General features: G+C 45.9%; 1 protein-coding gene across 1 annotated transcript in view; it reads right to left on the bottom strand.

The window, feature by feature from the left end:
- The window catches only part of LOC148442244 (uncharacterized), a 65,699-nt gene that overhangs the window by 25,976 nt on the left and 14,381 nt on the right, over positions 1-25,342 (bottom strand). The window contains exons 2-3 of the mRNA XM_088464129.1: positions 14,180-14,317; positions 3,798-3,869 (exon numbers count right to left, since the gene is read on the bottom strand). Of these exons, the coding sequence (XP_088320255.1) occupies positions 3,798-3,869; positions 14,180-14,317 (210 nt within the window). The remainder of the gene's footprint in view (positions 1-3,797; positions 3,870-14,179; positions 14,318-25,342) is intronic.

Below are 25,342 nucleotides of genomic sequence, written 5' to 3'. Positions count from 1 at the left end.
ACTTAAGGGGTCACCAAACCTAGAGTACAAAGTAAATTATATAACAGAACTATAAAACTCCCTGTTAGTTATCCCATTGAAGAATACTAGGCTTAATTCACTAAAGGACTCAAATGCAATCGCAGCTGCATTCTCTCACAGATCGCAGTTGCTAAAATATGCTAATGCCCTTCAAAGCACAGCCAAGCACAGGGATGCCCACTGCTGCCTTCTCATATACCTACGACGACACGCAACTGTGTACACATCGGTACCATCGCCGTACATCGGGCAGTTACGCAGCATATAAGCCATGTCTGACCAGTCGCAAACACTGCACCTTTCCTGACACACACAGAGGTCTCATACTCTGAATGCAATTGCAAGGGCTAATTTATGCACGCCCATGAAAAGGCATTCAAACGTTCAGACACACCTGCATTTTTTGGATAACCCCCCTCATTACCTCCCCCAAATGCTGACCTGTCACTCACTTTACGAATAGATCCTCTGTGCGAATGTAATCACACTGCAATCACTGTGAATGCGCAATAGTAAACAAATGCTCGTTCTGCGTAAATATTGGCATTGCGTTTACTGGTGAATTAGGCCCACTTAGCACAGTTTTTTAACCATCTTTTACAGACAATGGCTGAGAATAGTACATTATACTGCACATAAAATGTGAATGTAAAGTCAGTGAATCCTGCAGTGGACTGCTGTGCGCGTCTCTCACTGACTTCCGGGTTGGAGCCCGGAGGCCCCGGTCACGTGACGCCAGGGGTCTGAAGCTGCCTGAAGGTGCTTGTGCCGCATGTGAGCGGTTGAAAGTGTCAATAGGTTCCAACGCGTTTCGGCCACTTTGGCCTTCCTCTGGGTTTGTCCCCAGTCAAAGGCCAAACCGGCCGAAACGCGTTGGTAGGTCAGTGAAGTCAGTCAGTGAGAGACGCGCACAGCAGTCCAGCACGGAGCAGCACATGGGAAGAAAGCCAAAGTTCCCCCCGGCTAACCCCAAAAGGCACGTCACGGTCATACCAAACCGACCAGCCAGCACCCAAGCAGAAGAGGTTGCCCAACGATCCGGCACGTCGTCTGCAGCACCTGATGCAGGGAAGCTGGCAAATCACCCCAGCTGATCACAGTGCCACTAACCAGGTAAGGATACCTTGGAACTGATGCATCCTTTGGAGGTACTTTCTGCGTGTCCACCCTCACTATCATCATATATATTTTTTCTTATTTATCTATACCAGTATACCAGTATTTTTACTAAATACTTTTCCAACCTGTGCTAAAATCCAGATCTTCATCCATCATTCCCTATACTTCTCCACAAACCCTCCCCCCCCAACGATTGTATCACAGCACTGCAGAACGCCGCTCTCTGCTGAAAACTGCCATAGGCAGCAACGACTCTACAAACGCATACCAACTCACTATCTGTCTATATTGTACCTGTTTACAGTATATATTGTATCTGTTTATATTGCATTGTATATTTTACGTCATACTATAACCTTGTACCCACACTGTATCCAACTCCCCACTATATCTATCTGCTACAAATAGACTAGAATTGATTTTCACACTGAAATCTAATCCTTGTATTCAGCAATGTGATGGTATATATAAGGTTAACACTGTGTTTAACCATTAAACCGTGTGACACCATTTTCCTGAATTAGCCTGTTTTATATATTAACGCATTCAAACATCATAAGGGGCTGAGGGCCTGATTCAGACCCGCTCGCAAGCGCTATGTGCTCGCAAGCGGGTTGATGGGTGGGCAGTGCACACGCGCCGCGTGCGAGCCCCGGAGCCAGTGAGAAATCACTCACTCCGGGGCTCGCAACAAAACAAGGCGGCTGTCAATGTTGGCGGGGAGGGGGAGTGGCTGGCCAAACGGAGGCGTTCCCGAAGGAACACCTGCCGTTTGAGGGCAGCCCTACTGACATCACTAGTGATGTCAGTAGTTGAGCTTCCTGCTCTATTAGAGCAGGAAGCTCACTGGGACTTGTGGGAATGAGACCCTACCACAAGGGTCTCGTCGCAAGCCCGATGGTCGCAATGGTCGCGACCATAACCTGGCCGCTCGCAAAAGCTGTGGGTGGTCACCCACAGCTATGCAAGCGTCCAGGAGGCAATTTTTTTTTTTTAAAAAGGGGCCACCCTGATTCAGAGCGAGCGCTCGCTTTTTGGGTGCGGCTCTGAATCAGGCCCTGAGCACGGTAACTGCCTATATATAACTGTAATATTATATTAAATTGTGCCAGTAAACACATTTATCATTTAAAAGTCTTAAAGTCCATGCGCATACACACACTCCTCTTTCAGTGAGGTTACAAGAAGGGGGTGAAGGTGAAAAAATTGTGTTTTAAACTCATGAAAAACAAGAAAGGTTCCTGAGTCTTCTACTAAAGATTTTGAGTTCTCAGATTTTGGATTATCCATTTTAATTTTAAATAACTGTAAAAGTATTTTACCGAATGTTATTTTATCATTATTTTGTTAATTTAATATGCATTGTGACTTTCTTGGTCACATTAAACTCCATTCAATATTGTTCTATATTTGTGTTCTTAATGGATCCAAGTGCCAGATAAACTATGTCAAAGGTTCTAAAACTCTGTCATTACAGTCCTTGTTTTAAGGATATCCATGTTTGAGCACAGGTGACTTAATTAGTACATCAGTCAATTTGATTTAACATCTGGACCCAAACCTGGTCAGTAATGGCGGAGTTTGAGAACCTCTGGTACAAGGTTGTAAGTTCTTTCCAGGCAACCAGATTGCAAAATAGATGGTGGTGCCCCCCTCTCCACGTGGCTCCTGCTTGTTCCAGCCCCCCAATGACTCTCTAGCTCCAGTCAGCCCCATTTTCTCTCCAGCCAGCCACCAGTGTCTCTCCAGCTAGCACGCCCAGTGTCTCTTCAGGCAGCACCCCATTGTCTATACAGTCTGCCACTCTGTACAGCCACCCCCCCTCTGTCTTTTCAGTTATCCCCCACTGTCTTTGCTGCAAACCCCCACTGTTTCTCCAGCGATCTCCCATCTCTACAGTCAGCCCCCACTGTCTCTCCTGCCAGCCCCCAGTGCCTCCCCAGCCAGCACCCCCAGTGTCTCTACAGCCAGCTTCCCTACCTCTCCAGTCAGCCCCCACTGTCTCTTCAGGCAGCACCCCTCTGTCTCTGCAGTCATTCCCCATCTGTCTCTACAGCCAGTCCCCCACTGTATCTCCTGGCAGCTCCCCTCTGTCTCTCTAGTCAGCCCCCACTGTTTATCCTACCAGCCTTGCAGTGTCTCTCCAGCTACTGCCTCTGCATCCCACCAGCTCAACTTACCTTCTCCTGGGTCTTCTGGTAGCACCTGCCTGCTTCTCTACATGCTGAGGTCCTCTGACTGCCATGTCGCATTTTTTCAGCCACCGCCGACGGTTGGTGCAATAAAGTATTTTTTGTTTATTGCGATTCGCAATTAACAAAAAAACTTTATTGCACCAGTTGGGGCCGGTGATGCCTGAAAACAAAACTGTGGTTCCGCGGACCCTACAAATAGAGCCATCTACGGATGCTGCCTCACCACTGGCAGCGGTTATAGGTGGATTTATCTGTGTGCCCCTGGTGCACCCCTGACAGAAGGTGTCCGGAGGCCAGTACCACCACTGCCTACAGGAGATCTGCTCTGGCATATGTTGTGAGGTTTGTTTACCAATTATAACATTTTGGAGATTTAAGATAAAGGATATTTCACTGTTTATTAGAAATATACCATAGAATAAACAAGTTATGAAAGTGTATAGAAATGGACAAATTACTTACCAGACCAAGTGTCTCAGCATTTTCCAAAATCCTCTTAAACTGGTCTTTTAAAAAATTGTAGATCCTTCTTTGCTTGAAAGTTTTAAAAGAAGACAAAAAAATACTTTAAAAAATGTTACCATAAATTTGTACATGACAGACCAGAAATAGAACTAGTCCAAAATTACAGTATGATTGATCAGTTTAACACAGGGATCAATGAACTTGGAACATGTTAGCCCACTCCCTTCAACACCCCTGTGGTAAGAAAACACGAATCGAGGATTGTCAGGTCCTACATTTGCCCTTAATCCAGAAAATAATGCCCATTTTTTAATGTAAGAAGCCATTAGGACCCTAATCACACTGTATATGAGACCACATACCTATTTTAGTCAATTGTAAAACTAGAATGGGTTCAGTATGTGACAGCACCGCCCCTTCCCTGCTGCCTGAAAGGCTGCCTACTGCTGGTCACAGTGTGGTCCAAAGGATTATGTGGGTGGGTGGGTGTGTGAAAGAAGGAAAAACAGAGGTTTTGATAAAAACAGTGAAATTGAGGTGTTCCAGGACTTCTGAGTCTGTACATTTTAAATTACCTCCCAGCATTGTAAGAAGTCCAAGGTGGTGGCACACGACCATTCCTCCTTAGGAAAGTCGAAGTGGTCAAATAATTTTAGTGACAAGGCCGCTTCACTATGGAGAGTGGGCATGGTCATATCTTTGGTGGTCATCCCTAGCAAACCTCATGCTGCTCCTCCAAAAATACTCTTAAACTGACACACACACTGTATTGGGATTGGTCAATGCTAGTTTATAAGGCTGATTGCAGCATTGACTCTTTGGGTGAGATTTATCAAATGTTGGAGAGATAAACCAACCACTCAGCTTCTGGAATTTTATAGGCTGTGTTTGAAAAATTACAATTAGGAGCTGATTGGTTGATACTTTTTCACTCTCCACTTTATCTCTCTCCGTGGCTTGATAAATTTCCCCCATAGTCTGTTATAGCTGTCTATAGACATTTTGCTCTGTGTAATTGTGACCCTGCTCGTTTCTTTCCTGCTGCCCACCTTCAAACTATTTGTACTAATAATTCCTTGTCTACCTCCCTTACTGATATCTGTGATTTGCCACCCACCCAAAACACAGTTTTCATTCCCGATGATTGTAATCAACCCCTACTAATCCTTGATTTGCTGCAATTTTGTATTGTACTGTTTTTCATCATCTCAGCTCAGGGATTGAGTGGCAGATTTACTAAAGCTTCTAAAACAGACACATGGTGGTGTTGCAAATATCAACTCATCAGATTCTATCTATCTATCTATCTATCTATCTATCTATCTATCTATCTATCTATCTATCTATCTCATACTTACCGACATTCTGGCAGCCCCCTCCAGCTGCCAGGTCAGTGCAGCAGGGGGTGTGGGGGCGGCTTAAGTGGGCGGTGCAGGGGAGTGCAGGCGCAATTGCAGCCCCGCCCCCCGCTTTATAGTGACAACATTACTGGCATTGCAAAGCAGGGGGCATGGCTACAATGACGAGATTCAACGCAAACCATGACATTGCCCTACCCCCCTTCCCCCTTGCATCGCCCACTTTCTTGGGGGGGCACAGGGGGGAGGAGGAGGGGCGGCGGCCATTCCAGGAGACTTGCCTATTCTTGCGGGGGCCGGGAGCGGCACCCGATTTTCGGGAGGCTCCTGGCAGTCCTGGGAGAGTAGGTGTATGCCTTTCAAAATCATGCCCAATCAACTGACTTTACGACAGGTGGACTCCAATTAAGCTGTATGATCATCTCAAGGATGATCAGTGGAAACAGGATGCACCTGAGATCAATTTTGAGCTTCATGGCAAAGGCTGTGAATACTTATGTACATGTGATTTCTTAGGTTTTATTTTTTTCATAAAATTTGCAAAAATCTCACAAAAATTTTTTACACATTGTCATTATGGGGTATTGTGTGTAGAATTTTGAGGACAAAAATTAATTTATTAAGTACTGCACATCCTCATCATCTGGCATCCCAAAGGTGAAATCGGTGTGATTTCCCGCCGGACCCATGCCCGGCGGTTGGAATCTCGACAGCGGCATCCTGGCAGAGGAGGAAATCCCGATCGTCCCCAGGTAAGTATATACTAACCTATTTCTACACCCTAAACCTAACCCTCCCTTAAGGGTGCCTAACCCTAACCTTCCCCCCAGTGCCTAACCCTAATCCCCCCTCTAAGTGCCTAAACCTAACCCCCCTTCCCCGCCACCTATACCTAAGTTCCCCGGGGGGTGCCTAACCCTAAGTCCCCCCTGGGGTGCCTAAAGGTAACCCACCCTTCCCCTAGCCTAAACATAAACCTCCTGGGGGTGCCTAACCCTAAGTCTCCCCCCCGGAAACCCTAAACCTAACCCTCCCCCACCTGCGTCTATCCGCGCTCGGCGCCCGGTGTCCCTTCCATCGGGATGCCGGGCATCGGGCTTCCGGCGTATGTCTAATGACAGGCGTCGGCATATCGACACCTGTCTTTAGACCCTTGCCGGTATATGACAGTCGGGAAGCTGGCTGTCAGGATTAGGTCCGCTGGCTTCCCGACTGCTTACCCCAAAGGTTACACATGACCCCCAGTTATGCTCCCTAGCAATGTTGTTTTAGCTAATAGTCTCGGAAGTGACTATCCTCATCCCAACAACCGCAACCACATCTTATAATATAAAAAAGGAGAATTTTTTCTTATTGTGAATGAAGCAATGTGAATGAAGCAACACGTGCCTGCTGCTTACTAGGATACACAGAACATTTTGAGGGCACATAATATGTTGCATGACTACCTTCCCAATTAAAAAATTAGAGTTGCATCCAAGATGGCCGCTATACTGGTGACATACCCTAAAAACTTTTCCCACACTCCCATATCATATGTGTATTCACTGGATTCATATTTCCTTACTCATTTCCTTTTTAAGGGTGTTTCCACACTTATGGACCACTCTGTATATTACTTTTTGGAATAACGTCACCATCTAGTGATGACAGTTGGTACTACATTCCTAGTGCAATTCTGTAACCACTATAGGAATAACTATGTAGAGGTGCTCAGGTAATAAAGGCCACTTTACTTGTACCAATTATCACTACATACCGAATAATCTGAATCCTGAATGTATAGTAAGATAGCGGTGTGGTGCAGAAAATTTTAAATAATTTTCTAATTTTTCTTACATATCTTTCAAAACAATTTTTAATATTTCACTCAAGTTAAAAGGATCGCTCTAACGTAATTGTACAATCGGTACATTTGGTTTTTTTTTTATTGACACTAATAAGGATTTGATATTTTTACATAAAATTCTCTGCCCTGTGTGTACAGCCAAAAAGTGTCTCCTTGTTCTTGATGCAAAATATATCTGCTGATAGCAACCTCGGTTTATTAATAAATAAAAAAATACAATAAACTTATTGATATCTGTGGTAGTGCATATAGTATACTACAAAATAAATTCTAAATAAAAGAATTCTAGGAATCTGAGATTCAGAGCGGGATTTTAATCTTTTTGTTTTCCAAAGCTGACCTGCAACAGTAAAGGTGGTGCCAGAAACAATCTAACATAGAGATCACCTATTCTGACCAAAAAATAATCAGGTTGTCCAACATGTTAGATTACGCCGACCAATCAGGGCTATAGATTGCTAGTGTATGGTACTATTAAGCCATTTTGCTGACCATCACTAGTAAAATAATGAGCCTTTCATGGTTGGCAGATCTGTTCTTTGGTGAAAATGATCTTCAAATCGCTGATACATATCGGCAATGTATGGGTGCATATTTTTTAATTGGAGAATCATTAAATCGGGTAAAAAATCCGATAGTTTTTTGTGATTGCTGATGTATGGGCCCCATAAAAAATCTTTGTTTTGAAGATAATACATATATATTAAAAGTACATTTAATGAACCACAATAATAACAATAATAATTTTGTTCCTGTTTTCTTATTTGTATATGTACTAAAGATGACCAATAACCAAAGTTGCCTACTCTCACGGTTTGGCTGGGAGCCTCCCGAAAATCGGATGCAGCTTCCGGTCTTCTGAAAGAGAAGGTAACTCTACCAGAAAAGTCTGGGAAGGCTGATGACGCGATTTGCACTGAATCGCGTCATCGTAGCCCCCCTGCTTTACAATGACTGTAATATCAGCATTGTAAAGCAGGGGGTTGGCCCATTACGCCGCCGCCACACTCCAGGCTACACCAACCATGGTGTATCTCATCAGACAGTCCTCTGACACTATTCAGGTCTCCAAACATGGGGGCTGATTCAGTAAGGATCGAAATTGCGATTGCAATAGCGATTATGTACGCAGTCTCACTGCGAAGATATTCTAATGATTTCAATCGCAATGCCGTCGCAGCCCAACATAAGGATGCCCCCTTTACCTTACACACATCCGTAATACTTAGCAAGACTGAAACCATCGGTAACATTGAGTACAATCGCAGCCTCACGCACACTTGCACAAGGTCTGAACTTACTCAGGTATTTCTAATCTCATCGCATGCAGTGAAAGCCCAAGCTGCGTATGGCATCGCAGTGGATAATTTATACATGCCCCTGTAAGGCGTTCAAACGCACTGACACTCCAGCGTTTCGCCAACCTCCCACGACACCACTCCCAAACTCTACTTCCTGTTAATCACTCTGCGATGGGTCTGCGTAGTCACTTCAATTGTAGTCCCAAACGCAGAGGAGTCTTCGCTCACTACGATGCATACGCATGCGCAGAAAGCAACAATCGGCTGATTGTGTGTGTAATCGCAGTTGCGATCGCTACTGAATCAAGCCCATAATCCATTTCACATGTGAGACAGAAATCTGTTCTTATTTTCATACCCGCTCAGAGTCACTAGTGGGGAAAAGTCCTGTACAGCCTTGAGAGCTGGAGTATCTTGGCAAGATGCGGCTGTATAATTGTGATGCGGCCTTTGGGCCTGTCGCAGCCCCTGGGCTGATTGAGGCCTGAGGACCGGTAACCTGTGGTGCAGCCTTTGGGCCGGTAGCAGCCTCTGGGCTGGTTAAGACCTGTGGGCCTAAAAGTAGTGATGCGGCCTTGGGCTGGTAGCAGCCTGTTGGCTGGATGAGGCCTGTGGGCCTATGGGTTGAGATGCGGCCTTTGGGCCGGTAGCAGCCTCTGGGTTAGTTGAGGCCTGTGGGCCTATGAGTGGTGATGCGGCCTTTGGGCTGGTACCAGCCTCTGGGCTGGTTGTTGCCTTGAGGGCAGAATGACTTGACAGGAGGATGCTGAGTTGCTACCAGTGCCGCCGGGATGACACTGGCGATGGTGTGCTGGATTGCCCACTGAGAATGCTGAGTTGCTACCAGTTTTGCCATGATGACACTGGTGACGGTGCACAGGATTGCACACTTGGACTGCTGAGTTGTGGCCAATGTCGCTGAGTTGACACTGGCCTTGGACACAGACTTCAGGTGGAGGAAGTGCACCGTGCCACCTAGATGACACATGCAGCATGAGCAGGTGGAATACAGACTGCGCTGCCTGGATGGGACAAACGGCACTAGATAAACACAGTAGACTGGCTCTGGAACTCGACTGGAAAACAGGAGACTGGAACAACCGGAAGTATGAGAAACTCTATCACCGGCCAGGAGTGATGGGCTGGCTGGAATTTAACAGAAACAGGGCCCAACCAGAGCAAGCCTCCCTAATGACAGATTATTGAGCACCTGGGCTGTGTTCAGACAAGAGAATCAATCAGTGTGCACCTGATAGTGCACACAGGCAGTAATTAGTGCAGAGGCTGAGCAGCAACCAGGACTGGAACTGCAAACAATATGCTGCTAACCACAGATCCAAACAGGAAGAAGGAGGAGACTTCAGTGAACGCTTGTCCGGCGTTCACCCCGCACAGCATTGGCAGCGCGGCAGCTTGTGACAGTACTCCCCCTTGACGAAGTATTAAGGAACCCCTAGAGCCTGGTTTGTTCAGAAAGTTCTCATAGAATCTTCTCTGCAAGGTGGGATCATGCAGAGATCTTTCTGGAACCCAAGAACACTCCTCTGGTCCATATCCTTTCCAGTGGACCAGGAACGGAAGATGTCCACGAGAAAATCTAGAGTCCAGAATCTTCTCCACCACAAACTCTTGGCGCCCCTGGAAGAGAACTGGTGGAGGTTTGACTGGACGTCTAGAAGTGCACCTGGAGTTAAATAACACTGGTTTGAGGAGACAACAATGAAATGTGTTGTTGATTCTAAGGGTCTTCGGTAACTTCAGCCTTAAGGCTACGGGTTTGATCTGGGCAATGATGCAAAATGGCCCGATGAACATTGGCCCCATTTTCTGCAACCTCTGGCGCAGATTGATATTCCTGGAAGATAGCCACATCAGTTCACCGACTCTGAAATGACATGGTCCCCGATGCTTGTCTGCCCGTGCCTTGGATTGCCCAGACGCTTGAAGGAGAGCCTGGTGTACCTTCTTCCATACTGACCATAGCCTTGACACAGAAGAAGAGACATGAGTTCCCATAGCAGAAGGCTCAAATGAATTACTCCTAAGATGTGTCCCATAGGTGCAATAAAAAGGAGAGACGGAGGATGCAGAATGGCAGGTATTGTATGCGAATTCCGCAAAGGGCTGAAGTGGCACCCAATCATCTTGACATTTGGAAATGAAGTAGTGGAGGAACTGCTCCAATGACTGATTGGCCTGCTCCGTCTGACCATTGGACTGTGGATGGTATCCTGAGGATAGGCTGACATTGATACCCAGATCGGCACAGAAGCATCTCCAAAACTGAGCAACGAACTGCGTACCACGATCCAGTGCGATGTCTACTGGAAGTCCATGGAACCTGAAGACATGGTGGATAAATAATGTAGACAACTCCTTAGCAGATGGTAACTTGCTCAAGGGATTAAAGTGCACCACTTTGGAAAACCGATCCACGACAGTCCAGATGACACAGCAACGTGAGGACACTAGCAGGTCGACAACAAAGTCCATAGCAAAATGGGACCATGGCTTAGAGGGCATAGGAAGAGGACACAGCAACCCTTGAGGAGTGGTCCGGAGAGTCTTATTTCTCTAGCAGACATCGCATGCCAAGATGAATTCCTGAGTGTCCCATGACATGGACTGCCACCAAACAGAACGGGACATCAGTTCCAGAGTTCTGGTGATGCTGGGATGACCCCCCGTCTTGGAAGAATGAAAATCCTTCAGCACCTCCTTGCGCAGTCTCTCAGGGACAAAGAGCACTCCAGATGGTGTCTCACGAGGGGCTTCAGACTGGCACGAGCTGAGAGAATCTGCCATGGTCCTGGTCACAGCAAAATGGATTCTGGATGTTGGCACGTTGTTCTCTTCCGAGGCTCTTGGAGGATGAGTGATGGAAAACTTTGAGACAGGGCATCCGATTGATGTTCTTAGATCCAGGTCTGAACGAGATCACATAATTAAATTGAGTAAAGGACAAGGCCCAGCAGGCCTGTCTAGCATTCAGCCTTTTTGCAGTCTCAATATAGGCAAGATTCTTAAGGTCCGTGAGAACCATCACCACATGATTAGCCCCCTCTAACCAGTATCTCCAGGCTTCAAAGGCCCACTTAATGGCCAAAAGCTCTCGATTGCCCATGTCATAGTTTCTCTCTGCTGAATCAAACTTCTATGAGAAAAGTAGCATGGGTGAAGCTTGCCATCTTTGACATTCTTCAGCGACAGGATAGCACCTACTCCAACTTCCGATGCATCAACCTCGAAAATAAAGGGAAACTCAGGATTGGGATGCTGGAGGACAGGAGCTGACACAGAAGCCTCTTTTAGGATACTAAAGACCCGAATAGCCTGAGGAGACCAATTCACAACCTCTGCTCCTTTCTTCCTTAACTCCACAATGGGTGACACATTCGAGGAGAAGGACTTAATGAACTTCCGATAATAATTAGCAAAGCCCAAGAATCGCTGGATGGCCTTCAGCATTGTGGGTTGTTCCCAATCCAAGATGGCTTTTATCTTGCCAGGATCCATAGAGAAGCTTTGCGAAGAGATTTAATATCCCAAGAATGACACCTCCTTCATGTCAAATTTGCACTTCTCAAGTTTGGCATATAGGTTGTCCATTTCACATGTGAGACAGAAATCTGTTCTTATTTTCATACCCACTCAGAGTCACTAGTGGGGAAAAGTCCTGCACAGCCTTGAGGGCTGGAGTATTTTGGCAAGATGTGGCTGTACAATTGTAATGCAGCCTTTGGGCCTGTCGCATCCCCTGGGCTGATTGAGGCCTGAGGGCCAGTAAGCTATGGTGCGACCTTTGGGCCGGTAGCGGCCTCTGGGCTGGTTATGGCCTGTGGGCTTATGAGTTGTGATGCGGCCTTTGAGCCGGTAGCAGCCTCTGGGCTGGTTGAGGCCTGAGGGCCTAAAAGTAGTGATGCAGCCTTTGAGCCAGTAGCAGCCTGTGGGCTGGTTGAGGCCTGTGGGCCTATGAGTTGAGATACGGCCTTTGGGCCAGTACCAGCCTCTGGACTGGTTGAGGCCTCTGGGCCTATGAGTGGTGATGTGGCCTTTGGGCCGGTAGCAGCCTCAGGGATGGTTGTTGCCTTGAGGGCAGAATGACTTGGCAGGAGGATGCTGAGGTGCTACCAGTGCCGCCGGGATGACACTGGCGACTGTGCGCTGGATTGCACACTTGGACCGCTGAGTTGCGGCCAATGTCGCCGGGTTGAAACTGGCCCTGGACACAGACTGGCGCTTCAGGTGGAGGAAGCGCACCGTGCCGCCTAGATGACACACGCAGCACGAGCAGGTGGAATGCAGACTGCGCCGCCTGGATGGGACAAACGACACTAGATAAACACAGTAGACTGGCTCTGGAACTCGACTGGAAAACAGGAGACTGGAACAACCGGAAGTATGAGAAACTCTATCACCGGCCAGGAGTGATGGGCTGGCTGGAATTTAACAGAAACAGGGCCCAACCAGAGCAAGCCTCCCTAATGACAGATTATTGAGCACCTGGGTTGTGTTCAGACAAGAGAATCAATCAGTGTGCATCTGATAGTGCACACAGGCAGTAATTAGTGCAGAGGCTGAGCAACAACTGGAACTGCAAACAATATGCTGCTAACCACAGATCCAAACAGGAGGAAGGAGGAGACTTCAGCGAAGGCTTGTCCGGCGTTCACCCCGCACAGCATTGGCAGCGCGGCGGCTTGTGCAAACAACACACCTAGGTGGTCGAAAAATAATATACCTAATAACAAGATATTATAAATAGCACACCCAAAGTAGTCATTTCAGGGAAAGTGCCAACAAAATCCCTATATATAACAACCACAAATTACAAAAAAAAATTGCACAGTGCAGGTAGATCAAATACAAATAATATATATTTAATTGAAAGCTTGAATAGTAAAATCAATAGGATGCTACAGTATATATATACAAAATCTAAAACACAATTTAATGTAGATTAGTGTTCTTTAGAATGCTGTCATCATTTACCATACTAATTCCATTTATATTATTATCTTTTAGATTTTATTTATTGAGCTTGAATTATAACATACATTAGTTGAGTCTGACCTGAATGCACTGTTTAAAGGGTATGCGGTCATGAGATCGACACTCACAATGTACAGTGAGTATGTCGACCTCACAATGCTGGGGCTAGGATCCCGACACTGGTTTATTGCTCCTTACAGCATTTTGCCTGTGCAGTTGTTATAATTTTCAACATGCCAGTAAGTGTTTATTGGTTTAATAAAGATGTTTTTCGGGAACGTGTCTTATGTCTCTAATTAAAAAATGAAAGGGGGAGTGGGGCAATGCTCTTTCTTGCCCAGTGCCCCGAAAATTCCATTTACGGCTTTGAGTGTAATACATGTAAGTGGAGGATAAGGAAGTGATATGTGAGGAAGTCATGGGTTTAATACTCTTTACAGTTGCAACACTGTCACAGACAAAATGCAGTTTTAGGTTGTTAGGTTTTTTTGGGGGGGGAGGATTCTGTAATATAACAGCTTCCAATCGGTACAAAATGCTCTGCTCCAAAACTTCACACTTTTTTCTAATGCATTTATCTCTGATAAATTGATTAAAGGATTTTTAAAGCATAAATTAATGTAGCACAAGTAACTGTAATAGTACAATAAGAAGGATCTGTGGTAAAAGAGAATTTTGTACCTGGTGGATGGAGTCTTGTCTAGTAGTCAACATTATCCCTCTTATTTTACAATATTTACCAAAATAAAATCATCACATTAGCATTAGCAAAAGCATTAGCAATATCAGGAGTGTTTGTGATGTGTGCCATGTTAGGAGATATGGGCATGCCATCTTCTAATGGTTGTATAATTGTGATTCATGCTTGCACTATAATACCTTCAAAATCATTCTCATCGATTGTGTGGGAGAATCATAATTCAGCATATCAAAGGGGTCAACTATTTCATCTTCAAGGTCGGTGCTCAGAGTCCACACATAGGAGGATAGAATAGTCGTAAGTACCATTATTCGTATCTGTCAACAGAAATCAGACCTTCAATACCAATTTATTACTTCATACTAGGGGTGTATCCAAATGCTAGCGGGAAAGAGAGATAGATACACTGAGACAGTATAGGACTATTAATGACAATACAAGCTGTATACAGTTATAAATTATACACATAAACACAATCAGTTGCATATCTACCTCAGGATGGCATTCACCAGGGGGACCGTCCGAGGGGGGGCTGTCCGGCGGTTCCACCCATGGCCAGGGGGTAGAATGAAGATGGGACTGCCAGGCCTGTAGTCCTGGGTATGCCCCTGGCTCCTAGATGTCCAGGGCTGGCCAGCCGCCGGTGCTTACAGGCGGCTGCCTGGTACATAGAATGAATCTAGTTTGTTTTTTTGAGGCAAGGCGTGACACCACGTGAGACGCATTGCTCCAATGAGAAACCGGTCACAGCTGCAGGCACAAAATACAGAAAATGAAAGTATCTGTGGGCAGCAGGGGCTGGATGCGGGGGGCCAGAGGATGGAGTTGGGGAGACAGAAGGGGGATGGCTGGGGAAACAGAAGGAGGATGGCTGGGGAGACGGAAGGGGGATGGCTGGGGAGACAGAAGGGGGATTGCTGGGGAGACAGAAGGGGGGATGGCTGGGGAGACAGAAGGGGGGATGGCTAGGGCAACAGAGGGGGGGTGGCTGGGGAGACAGAAGTGGAGATGGCTGAGGAGACAGAAGGGGGGGTGGCTGGGGAAACGGAAGGAGGATGGCTGGGGAGACAGAAGGGGGGAGGCTAGGGAGACAGAAGGGGGGGTGGCTGGGGAGACAGAAGGGGAGATGGCTGAGGAGACAGAAGGGGGGGTGGCTGGGGAAACAGAAGGAGGATGGCTGGGGAGACAGAAGGGGGGTGGCTGGGGGCAGAAGGGGGATGGCTGGGGAGACAGAAGTGGATGGCTGGGGAGACAGAAGGGGGGCTGGCGAGACAATAGGGTGGTGCTGCATAGGGATACAGAAGAAGTGGCTGGGGAGACAGAAGGTGGATGGCTGGGGGGACAGAAGGGGATGGCTGGGAAGTACAGAGTATAATTATTCAGAATATATGGGGGGAGGGGGATGCCAGTCCATTACTTTGCCAGGGGTGGTTGGACCCCTAGATAAACCCCTGAACACAGTTGGCATGTACAGATGCAAATACCTCACAGGAGATATATCAAGCCTTGGAGAAAGATAAAGTGGAGAAGTTGCCCATAGCAACAGCATCTAGCTGCAATTTGCAAGACTGTGCTAGTTAAATGACTTCAGAAGCTGATTGGTTGGTAAGGGTAACTTTTCCACTTTGTCTTTCTTGAAGGTTTGAGATAGATAGATAGATAGATAGATAGATAGATAGAAAGATATAATAAAGTCCCTTATTCATACGGGATAAACTCTTGAACCACTGGATGGATTTTGATGGAGTTTTCACTATTCTATACAGCATTGGTCACGGATGGTTTAGGTGTATGAACCATTCATCTGTGAAAAAAGGGAGCCAAGCAGTGATGATTTTCTGTGAGAGTGACTGACTGCTGTTGTTGCATGGATGAGGGCTTTGCTCTGAATGGCTCTCTGGGACAGTGAGAGCCAATCAGAGTTAGCAATGAGCCCTGTTGCTTAGTAGCTGCCTAGAGAGGGGAGGGTTTCAGGGATTGAGCAGGGTGATGTGTGAGGCAAATACTGAAATACAGCTTCCAACGAACCCATGAAGATGCCCTGATGCAGACACAGTAGCCAATAAGGAGCCAGGGGAGGCATAGCTATCAGGAATTAGTTCTCGGACAGGGGCACCATGGCGGGGAAGCTTAACAGGAAGACCAGGAAATACAGGGTACATTGTGCAAAGAGGACATTGCTCATCACCATGTTTGGCAGCTGGGTACAGGTGCACATGGAGACTGCGGAAATATGCACAGGTGCCCCAGAATCGGGGACATGTTGCTCATAATGCTTATGGTAGTTGCAATATAAATCTCTAATCCATGATCCTTCTTCCCTTAAGCACATCCCAGTGGCAAGCCCCAGCCAGCAGCAGGGGGTTTATGGTGACATTGGTGAGATGCAGGGGGCAGGAGTGAGAAGCAGGGGGATGTGGGGAGATGCAGAGGCTTGTGGTGAGATGCAGGGGGCTGTGGTGATGTATAGGATGCTGTGGTGAAATGCAGGGGGCTGGAGTGAGAAGCAGGTGGCTGTTGAGAGATGTAGAGGGCTGTGGTGAGATGCGGGGAATGTGATAACTTGGCGTAGGTTTTTATGAAATGCAGGGGGCTATTGCAAGATTAAATTACTCCCTTGCAAAGCTGTGGTGGGTTGTTAGTATCTATCTATCTATCTATCTATCTATCTATCTATCTATCTATCTATCTATCTATCTATCTATCAATCTCAGTGGCAAACGCAGGATTTCTAGAGGGGGGTTTCCAAATGCTTGATTTTAGAGCAAGTGTGGCCAGTCCATGAAGTGCGTATAATTAGCACTTATCCAGCTTTAATATGTTACATACAAAGTATATTGTGTTGCATAATTCCAGCATATACAGGACCAGTAAGCCATTAGATATGGCAGTGGGTCCATCCTGTCTGAGCAGAATGTTTTTTTTCAGATGTGTGCATCATTCCAGAGCATTGGAGCAAGTCCGGGAGTCTGGGGTAGCAGCAGAAGAACCTAGCACTGCCCTGGACATATATGTACACATTGGTCTCCTTATGTACTGGATAGTGTATTATTTATTATACAGTATTAATAATTAACCCTATTGATGGTCTATAGCAGTGCACCCCTAACAGTGCATGTTTTCCACATCTCCTAGTTGGTGCACAGGTATTATTACTGGCTGACACATTTTAAATGATCAACAGGTGTTACTAATAATTTCATTTGTGATACTGAGAAGAACATGCAGCACTAGTAACATTGTATTATATTACTATTTCTATTTTGGTCATTGTATGTGGGGGGGTTTCCAGGCAGACGGCGTTTTACTATCTATCTATCTATCTATCTATCTATCTATCTATCTATCTATCTATCTATCATTTATTTAATTTTTTATGCAGAAATTAATTGAGATGCAAAATTTGTGTTCCATTCAGGAAAAGAGATGGACAAGGTAAGCCGGTGGCACCCAAGGCGTATTACCCAAGCTTGGCTGAGGCAGCGCACGGTCTGACTCACCTAGGAAAACAAGGTATGTGCAAGTTGGTCAGGGAATATTGGTGTGCACCAGGTTTCTCTTCCCAAGCTGAAAAGAGGGCAATGTCCTGTTTGACATGCTTGAGGAAGAACGTTGGAAAAACAATACCAACCGAGCCATCCCACGTTCCTCCGACAGACGGACCTTTTCAGGTAATACAAATTGATTTAATCCAGTTACCACCCTGCAGGAATCTCAAGTATGTATTAGTTTGTACAGATGTGTTTTCTAACTGGGTTGAGGCATATCCAGCCGCCACTAATACTGCTGTGTTTACTGCTAAAAGGACTGTTCAGGAGTTTGTATGCAGATATGGTATCCCTAGAATTATTGAAAGTGATAGGGGTACTCATTTCACAGGTGATGTCTTCCAGAACCTGTGTAAGTTGATGGGTATTAATAGTAGACTTCACACCCCTTACCGGCCGCAAGCCAGTGCCAAGATGGAGAGGATGAAAGGTACTATTAAAAATAAACTGAGTAAGATCATGGCAGAAACTGGACTGGGATGGCCAGAAGCCTTACCACTAGTCCTTCATAGCACTAGGACAACTCCCAGACTCCATCTTAATCTGTCCCCCTTTGAAGTACTGTTTGGTAGACAACCTCATTTAATTATAAGTCCACAGGAAGATTTGAATGAGGTAACTGTAAGGTATCTTATAACAATGAGTAAACAGTTGAAGCAGCAACAGCAGAAACTGAAATTGTTGTCACATGATATGCTCTCACGTGCCTCAAGGACAACATAATGTAGGGTTTATGCCATTCCCATTGAATGTCTCTGAGGTTTTAGAATTGCGAAGAGGGGATGCACTGGATGGAAAATGTCTTATGTACAAACCACCTCATTTTAAACTCCACCAGTACCAAGTAGATAGATCACTTTTATGTTTGAACATCACCAACCCCAACAAACCAGGAATTTGGGAGGTGACTGGGAATAACCAGACGATGACCTTCTCACTAAGAGTTGATAATGAACGTATAAATTTTGAACTTTCACACACAAATAGGCTAGGTGGAAGACACTTCCGGTATAAATATACACTAAGTTCCACCAAAGATATGGTTGGTAGGGTACCAGAAGGATATTGTGCCAAGGTATTACAACCAGAAACTTGTATGAGTCAAATGGGAGAACATGAAATAGGATCACTTGCTAAGGAAATGTGTGTGACGATAATGATGTTTACTATCCCTTATGTACTCCCTGACGATGTGTATTTTATATGTGGAAGGAAAGCGTATAAGTGGCTCTTTCCGAGTTCAGAAGGTTTATGCTATCTAGGAAGAGTAGTTCCAGAATTTATGACCCTTACACATGGTGAAATGCTTGGTATCCATAAAAACACACCATCCCCATATCTTCATACGCACTATGAACACCGTGACAAGAGAAACATGATTCCTAGTGATGTACATAAAGCCACACAATTGATTAGTGAAACTGGCTTTCAAGTTTTAGTAGCATTGGATCCCACCAGGATCACTCGGGGTACTCTAAATTTCAGATATATTCAAGATCTTGCTAAATTAATAGATAATATCACCAAGATGTATGATGACACGTTTAGGTATACAGGTAGGGAGTCACAAGCTTATAAGAAAGAACTTGTGCAACATAGGCTAGTGTTAAATTATTTAACAGCTGTCACTGGAAGGTATTGTGTAACTTTGGCTACCCAATTTGGTGTCAAGTGCAGCACGTATATTACAAATAATACTAGTGACCCCAAGGAGGTGATAGACCGGAAGATGGACGAAATTCTGCAGCTGAAATGGGAATTTCGGAAGAACCATAATGCTTCAGTGACTGAAGTAGAGGAGAAGGTAGAGGAATGGGTTTCTTGGTTAAACCCAGTCAAATGGTTCTCCAGTCTAGGAGAGTGGGTCCAGGAAATGGTTGCTAGTATAGGTAAACTCCTGATCCTTATATTGGTTGTCATCTTAGTAATTGGCTTATGTGTCAGGTGTGTTCCTGCTGTGTTGAAATGTGGAAAATGTAATACTAAAATAAACCATGAGAATTAAATCATGATGGTGGTAAGCAATGATAGCATGAATACCAAGGTAAATGAAAAACTGCATTACAACCCTGAAGTAGAATGTACCATCAGATAATGTATAGATAGCCATGCATGAAATGTATTATGAAAAGTTATTTTAAACATCTTAAATAATGTAAGTCCCTATCCTCTTCAAGACTTCCTTTATAGATTAGGTGCATCCTCACATCTTTCCCATGATCTTCCAAGATCCGCGGTGTGCGTATAAGGGTAGTTTTATGTCCCTCCCAGAGACACATTATTGATGGTTTAAGAATCACCTTGTGCCATCCCATAATATAACATTAAATAATGTCATAGTGTAAGACTAAAAATAAATTTAAGACCAGAGGACCTCATTCAGAGTCAGTCGCAAGCGCTGAACGCTCGCAACCGGCTCAATGTTTTGGTCCTGCGCATGTGCATTGGCCGCACTGTGCGTGCGCAAGCCCCGGAGCGAGAGAGAAACTCTCTCGCTCCGGAGCTCACTACAAAAGGGCCGGCTGTCGATGTTGATCGACAGCTCAGCCCATTTTGTAGGCGGGGAGGGGGGGTGGCTACACAAATGGAGGCGTTCCTTATGGAACGCTTGCCGTTTTGTGGGTGGCCGCAGTGACATCAGCAGTGATGTCAGTGGGGAGTTTCCTGCTCGATCAGCTATGCATCGCAACAGAAGAACCAGGAGGAAGAACCAATGGGATTATGCCAACTCATTCTATTGTATTGCCTATCTCTGCAATGGTACATATGCAAGCACTCTAGATCTGGTAGTTAGTCATCTTTCTTTTTCTGTTGGTGGAGGTTTCATAGTTGATGCCGGGAAATCTGTATCCAGAGCGCATGCGTATGTATCGACTGTACCTTGTACTTTGTATAACCTTTGCGCTAAGTGTATTATAGATCAAAGCGTGTAACTATATGCTTTTTATGTGAATAATAACTTTTGTGCTTTGGTACCACATTCAAAGTCTGGAAAGTAATTATTTCATATGTGTACACAATGCTAAACAGCGACTTTAGGGTATAGAGGTTAATATTAATTCATAGTGTTGAGGCAATCTGAAGAAATTTCCCCCCACGCTTCCTGAAGCACCTTCCACAAGTTGGATTGGCTTGATGGGCACTTCTTGCGTACCATATGGTCAAGCTGCTCCCACAACAGATCAATGGGGTTGAGATCTGGTGACTGCGCAGGCCACTCCATTACAGACAGAATACCAGCTGCCTGCTTCTTCCCTAAATAGTTCTTGCATAATTTGGAGGTGTGCTTTAGGTCATTGTACTGTTGGAGGAGGAAATTGGCTCCAATCAAGTGCTGTCCACAGGGTATGGCATGGCGTTGCAAAATGGATTGATAGCCTTCCTTATTCAAAATCCCTTTTACCTTGTACAAATCTCCCACTTTACCAGCCCCAGACCATCACATTACCTCACCATGCATGACATGCATGATGGCGTCAGGCACTCTTCTAACATCTTTTCACTTGTTCTACGTCTCACAAATGTTCTTCTGTGTGATCCAAACACCTCAAACTTCGATTTGTCTGTCCATAACACTTTTTTCCAATCTTCCTCTGTCCAATGTCTGCGTTCTTTTGCCCATATTAATCTTTTCCTTTTATTGGTCAGTCTCAGATATAGCTTTTTCTTTGCCAATCTGCCTAGAAGGCCAACATCCCGGAGGCGCCTCTTCACTATAGACGTTGACACTGGCGATTTGCAGGTACCATTTAATGAAGTTGCCAGTTGTGGACTTGTGAGGCATCTATTTCTCAAACTAGAGACTCTAATGTTCTTGTCTTCTTGCACAGTTGTGCACCGGGGCCTCCCACTTCTCTTTCTACTCTGGTTAGAGCCTGTTTGTGCTGTTCTCTGAAGGAAGTAGTACATACCATTGTAGGAAATGTTCAGTTTCTTGCCAATTTATCGCATGGAATAGCCTTCATTTCTAAGAACAAGAATAGACAGTCGAGATTTATATGAAAGTTCTCTTTTTCTGGCCATTTGGAGAGTATAATCGAACCCACAAATGTGATCCTCCAGATACTCAACTAGCTCAAAGGAAGGCCAGTTTTATAGCTTCTCTAACGAGCAAACCCATTTTCAGCTGTGCTAACATAATTGCACAAGTGTTTTCAAGGGTTTTCTAATCATCCATTAGTCTTCTAACGCGCTTAGCAAACACAATGTACCATTAGAACACTAGAGTGATGGTTGCTGGAAATGGGCCTCTAAACACCTATATAGATATTCCTTTAAAAACCAGAAGTTTGCTAGTATAGTCATTTACCACATTAACAATGTATACAGTGTATTTCTGATTAATTTAATGTTATCTTCATTGAAAAAAACAGAGCTTTTCTTTCAAAAATAAGGACATTTCTAAGTGACCCCAAACTTTTGAATGGTAGTGTGTAACTATACAAATACAGAAACATAGGAAAGAAAACTGCTGTAAATTCACAAACAAGCACAGAAAACCAGAATCCATACTAAATATATAGGGAAAGCTACAACACATGTAGAAGAAAAGCAGGATCCATATTAATATTGAAAAAGCCAGATCCACATAAATAACTTTGAAAAGCCAGATCCACACAAAATACATTGAAAAAGCCAGATCCACATAAAAAAAAAAACCAAGCCATATAGAAGCGAAACATCAAAATTATCGCATATAAAAATGTACATAAACAACTTAGATAAAATAAATGACATAAAAACATTGAAAAAGCCAGATCCACATAAAATACTTTGAAAAAGCCAGTTCCACATAAATAGCATTCCCGCTAGGCTGTTTTAGTGGGGCGCCGCTGAAACGGCCTGTGGGTGCCTTCCCCACCCGCGGGTCGCAGTGTCCCACGGGTGGGGAAAACTGCAGTGTAGCGGTCACCGCCGGTGAATGGATACCGGGCGCATGCGCCCAGAATACTTTTATACTGACAGCAGTGCTTGGGAGCAGCCCGGCATGTCCGTAAGTGTTGGGCACGCCCCCAAGAGTGACGAAAAGGGCACGCGTCTAAAATATACGCCTTTTTTAATTGGCCATCTCTCCATTTTGTGCCCTTTCTCTAGGTCCAGTGCCCTGCCCATGGCCAAAAGTTTTGAGAATAACACAAGTATTGATTTTCACAAAGTTTTCTGCTTCAGTGTTTTCAGACCTTTTTGTCAGATGTTACTATGGTATACTGAATTAAAATTACAAGCATTTCATAAGTGTCAAAGGCATTTCCTGACAATTACATTAAGTTTATGCAAAGAGTCAATATTTGCAGTTTTGACCCGTCTTTTTCAAGACCTCTGCAATTCGCCCTGGCATGCTGTCAATCAACTTCTGGGCCACATACTGACTGATGGCTGCCCATTCTTGCCTAATCAATGTTTGGAGTTTGTCAGAATTTGTGGGTTTTTGTTTGTTCACCCACATCTTGAGGATGGACCACAAGTTCTCAATGGGAATAAGGTGTGGGGAGTTTCCTGGCCATGGCCTCAAAATGTTGATGTTTTGTTCCCCGAGCCACTTAATTATCACTATTGTCTTAAGGCAAGGTACTCCATCATGCTGAAAAATACATTGTTCCTCACCAAACTGTTCTTGGATGGTTGGGAGATGTTGCTCTTGGGGGGATGTTTTGGTACCATTCTTTATTCATGGCTGTGTTCTTAGGCAAAATTGTGAGTGAGCCCTCTCCCTTGGCTGAGAAGCAACCCCACACATGAATGGTCTCAGGATGCATGACACAGGACTGATGGTAGCACTCACCTTTCCTTGTCCGGACAAGCTTTTTCTAGATGCCCCAAACAATCTGAAAGGGGATTCATCAGAGAAAATAACTTTACCCCAGTTCTCAGCAGTCCAATCTCTTTACCTTTTATAGAATATCAGTCTGTCCCTGATGTTATTCCTGGAGAGAAGTGGCTTCTTTGCTGCCCTTCTTGACACCAGGCCATCTTCCAAAAGTCTTCATCCTGTGTCATGCCAACAGTAAAACATCCTGAGACCATCATACAGTGGCCCGATGCCACATACTAAAGGCTGACATTTTCACACGGTACATGCATCCCAGTGGTTAATGCCGGGCAGGGGCGGATTGGGCATTACTTTTTGCGGGGAAAATCCCGGTGGGCCGATTGGTTGTGGGGCCGCTTGTTATTTGAGGCCCCGCCCCCCGATTCGCGTCACCCAGCCGGCTCCTGTGTGTTTTACACAAGCAGCCTGGCTGCCTATCAGTACTGCCTGGCCGTGCCTTAGCCTCTCTCGCGAGAAGAGAGGCCAGCGGCCAGCATCCTATCAAGGCTCCACCCAGCGTACAGTCGGAGTGAGGTGAAGTGGCGCTGGACCGCGGGTGACAGCGTGGCCGCGGTGAGGGTAAGTTGCGGCGGGGATGGGGGGCCGCCTGCCGGTCAGAGCAGTCTTTCAGCCTGATCACATCCTCTCCACTCTCCCCTCCCCAGGCTGTGAAGTGTCATGCTTAAGTTTCATTTCACAGCCTGGGGAGGGGGCAGAGTGGAGAGGAGACAATCGGGTCTGGCTGCAGTCTAGGGGGTGGTTATCTGTCTGTTGGGGGAGGGGGGGTCTGATATACTAGGGGTGGTGCTGGAGAGATGATGATCTGTCTGTGGGGGAGGGGGGTCTGATATATTAGGGGCGGGGGAGATGATCTGTCTGGGGGAGGGGGGGTCTGCTATATTAGGGGCGGGGGAGATGATCTGTCTGTGGGGAGGGGGTGCTCTGCTATACTATGGGTGGGGGAGATGATGATCTGTCTGGGGGAGGGGAGGTCTGCTATACTAAGGGCGGGGGAGATGATCTGTCTGGGAAGGGGGGTCTGCTATACTAGGGGTGGGGGAGATGATCTGTCTGGGAAGGGGGGTCTGCTATACTAGGGGTGGGGGAGATGATGATCTATCTGGGGAAGAGGGGGTCTGCTATACTAAGGGCGGGGGAGATGATCTGTCTGTGAGGAGGGGGTCTGCTATACTAGGGGTGGGGGAGATGATGATCTGTCTGGGGGAGGGGGGGTCTACTATACTAAGGGCTGGGGAGATGATGATCTGTCTGGGGATGGGGGTCTGCTACCTTAGGGGTGGGGAAGATGATCTGTCTGGGGGACGGGGGGTCTGCTATACTAAGGGCGGGGGAGATGATGATCTGTCTGGGGATGGGGGTCTGCTACACTAGGGGTGGGGGAGATGATCTGTCTGGGGAGGGGGGGTCTGCTATACTAAGGGCGGGGGAGATGATGATCTGTCTGGGGATGGGGGTCTGCTATACTAGGGGTGGGGGAGATGATCTGTCTGGGGGAGGGGGGGTCTGCTATACTAAGGGTGGGGGAAATGATGATCTGTCTGTGGGGACAGGGGGGTTGATCTGTCTGTGGGGAGGGGGGTATTCTGTGCTAAGGGGAGATGATCTGTGTGTGAGAAAGAAGGGCTATTCTGTGCTAGGGAAGGAGGACGCCACTGAGGAGACGCAGGAGGATGACGCTCGGGAGACGCAGGAGGATGGCACGGTGGGTGGATGGTGCCGGAGAGAATTGGGGGTGGCACTGGAGAGGCGCAGGGAGATAGCGCTGAAGAAACACACGAGGGGATAGGTTGGAGACACACCAAGACGCTGGTGCTGGAGACACACATATAGGACGGTAGGAACGCTGATACTAAGAAGAAACACTGGGGAACAGTCATCTTCAGTAAGATAACAATTCTAATGAAACCATATTACTGATGCAAATGGTACCAAAAGAGCAAATATATTTTATTAATATAAAATTG

This window comes from Taudactylus pleione, unplaced genomic scaffold, assembly GCF_031769625.1.
Source record: "Taudactylus pleione unplaced genomic scaffold, aTauple2 ptg001594l, whole genome shotgun sequence".
Classification (NCBI taxonomy): Eukaryota; Metazoa; Chordata; class Amphibia; order Anura; family Myobatrachidae; genus Taudactylus; species Taudactylus pleione.
Note: the sequence above shows the minus strand (reverse complement) of the source record. Positions and strands in the feature narration are given on the sequence as shown.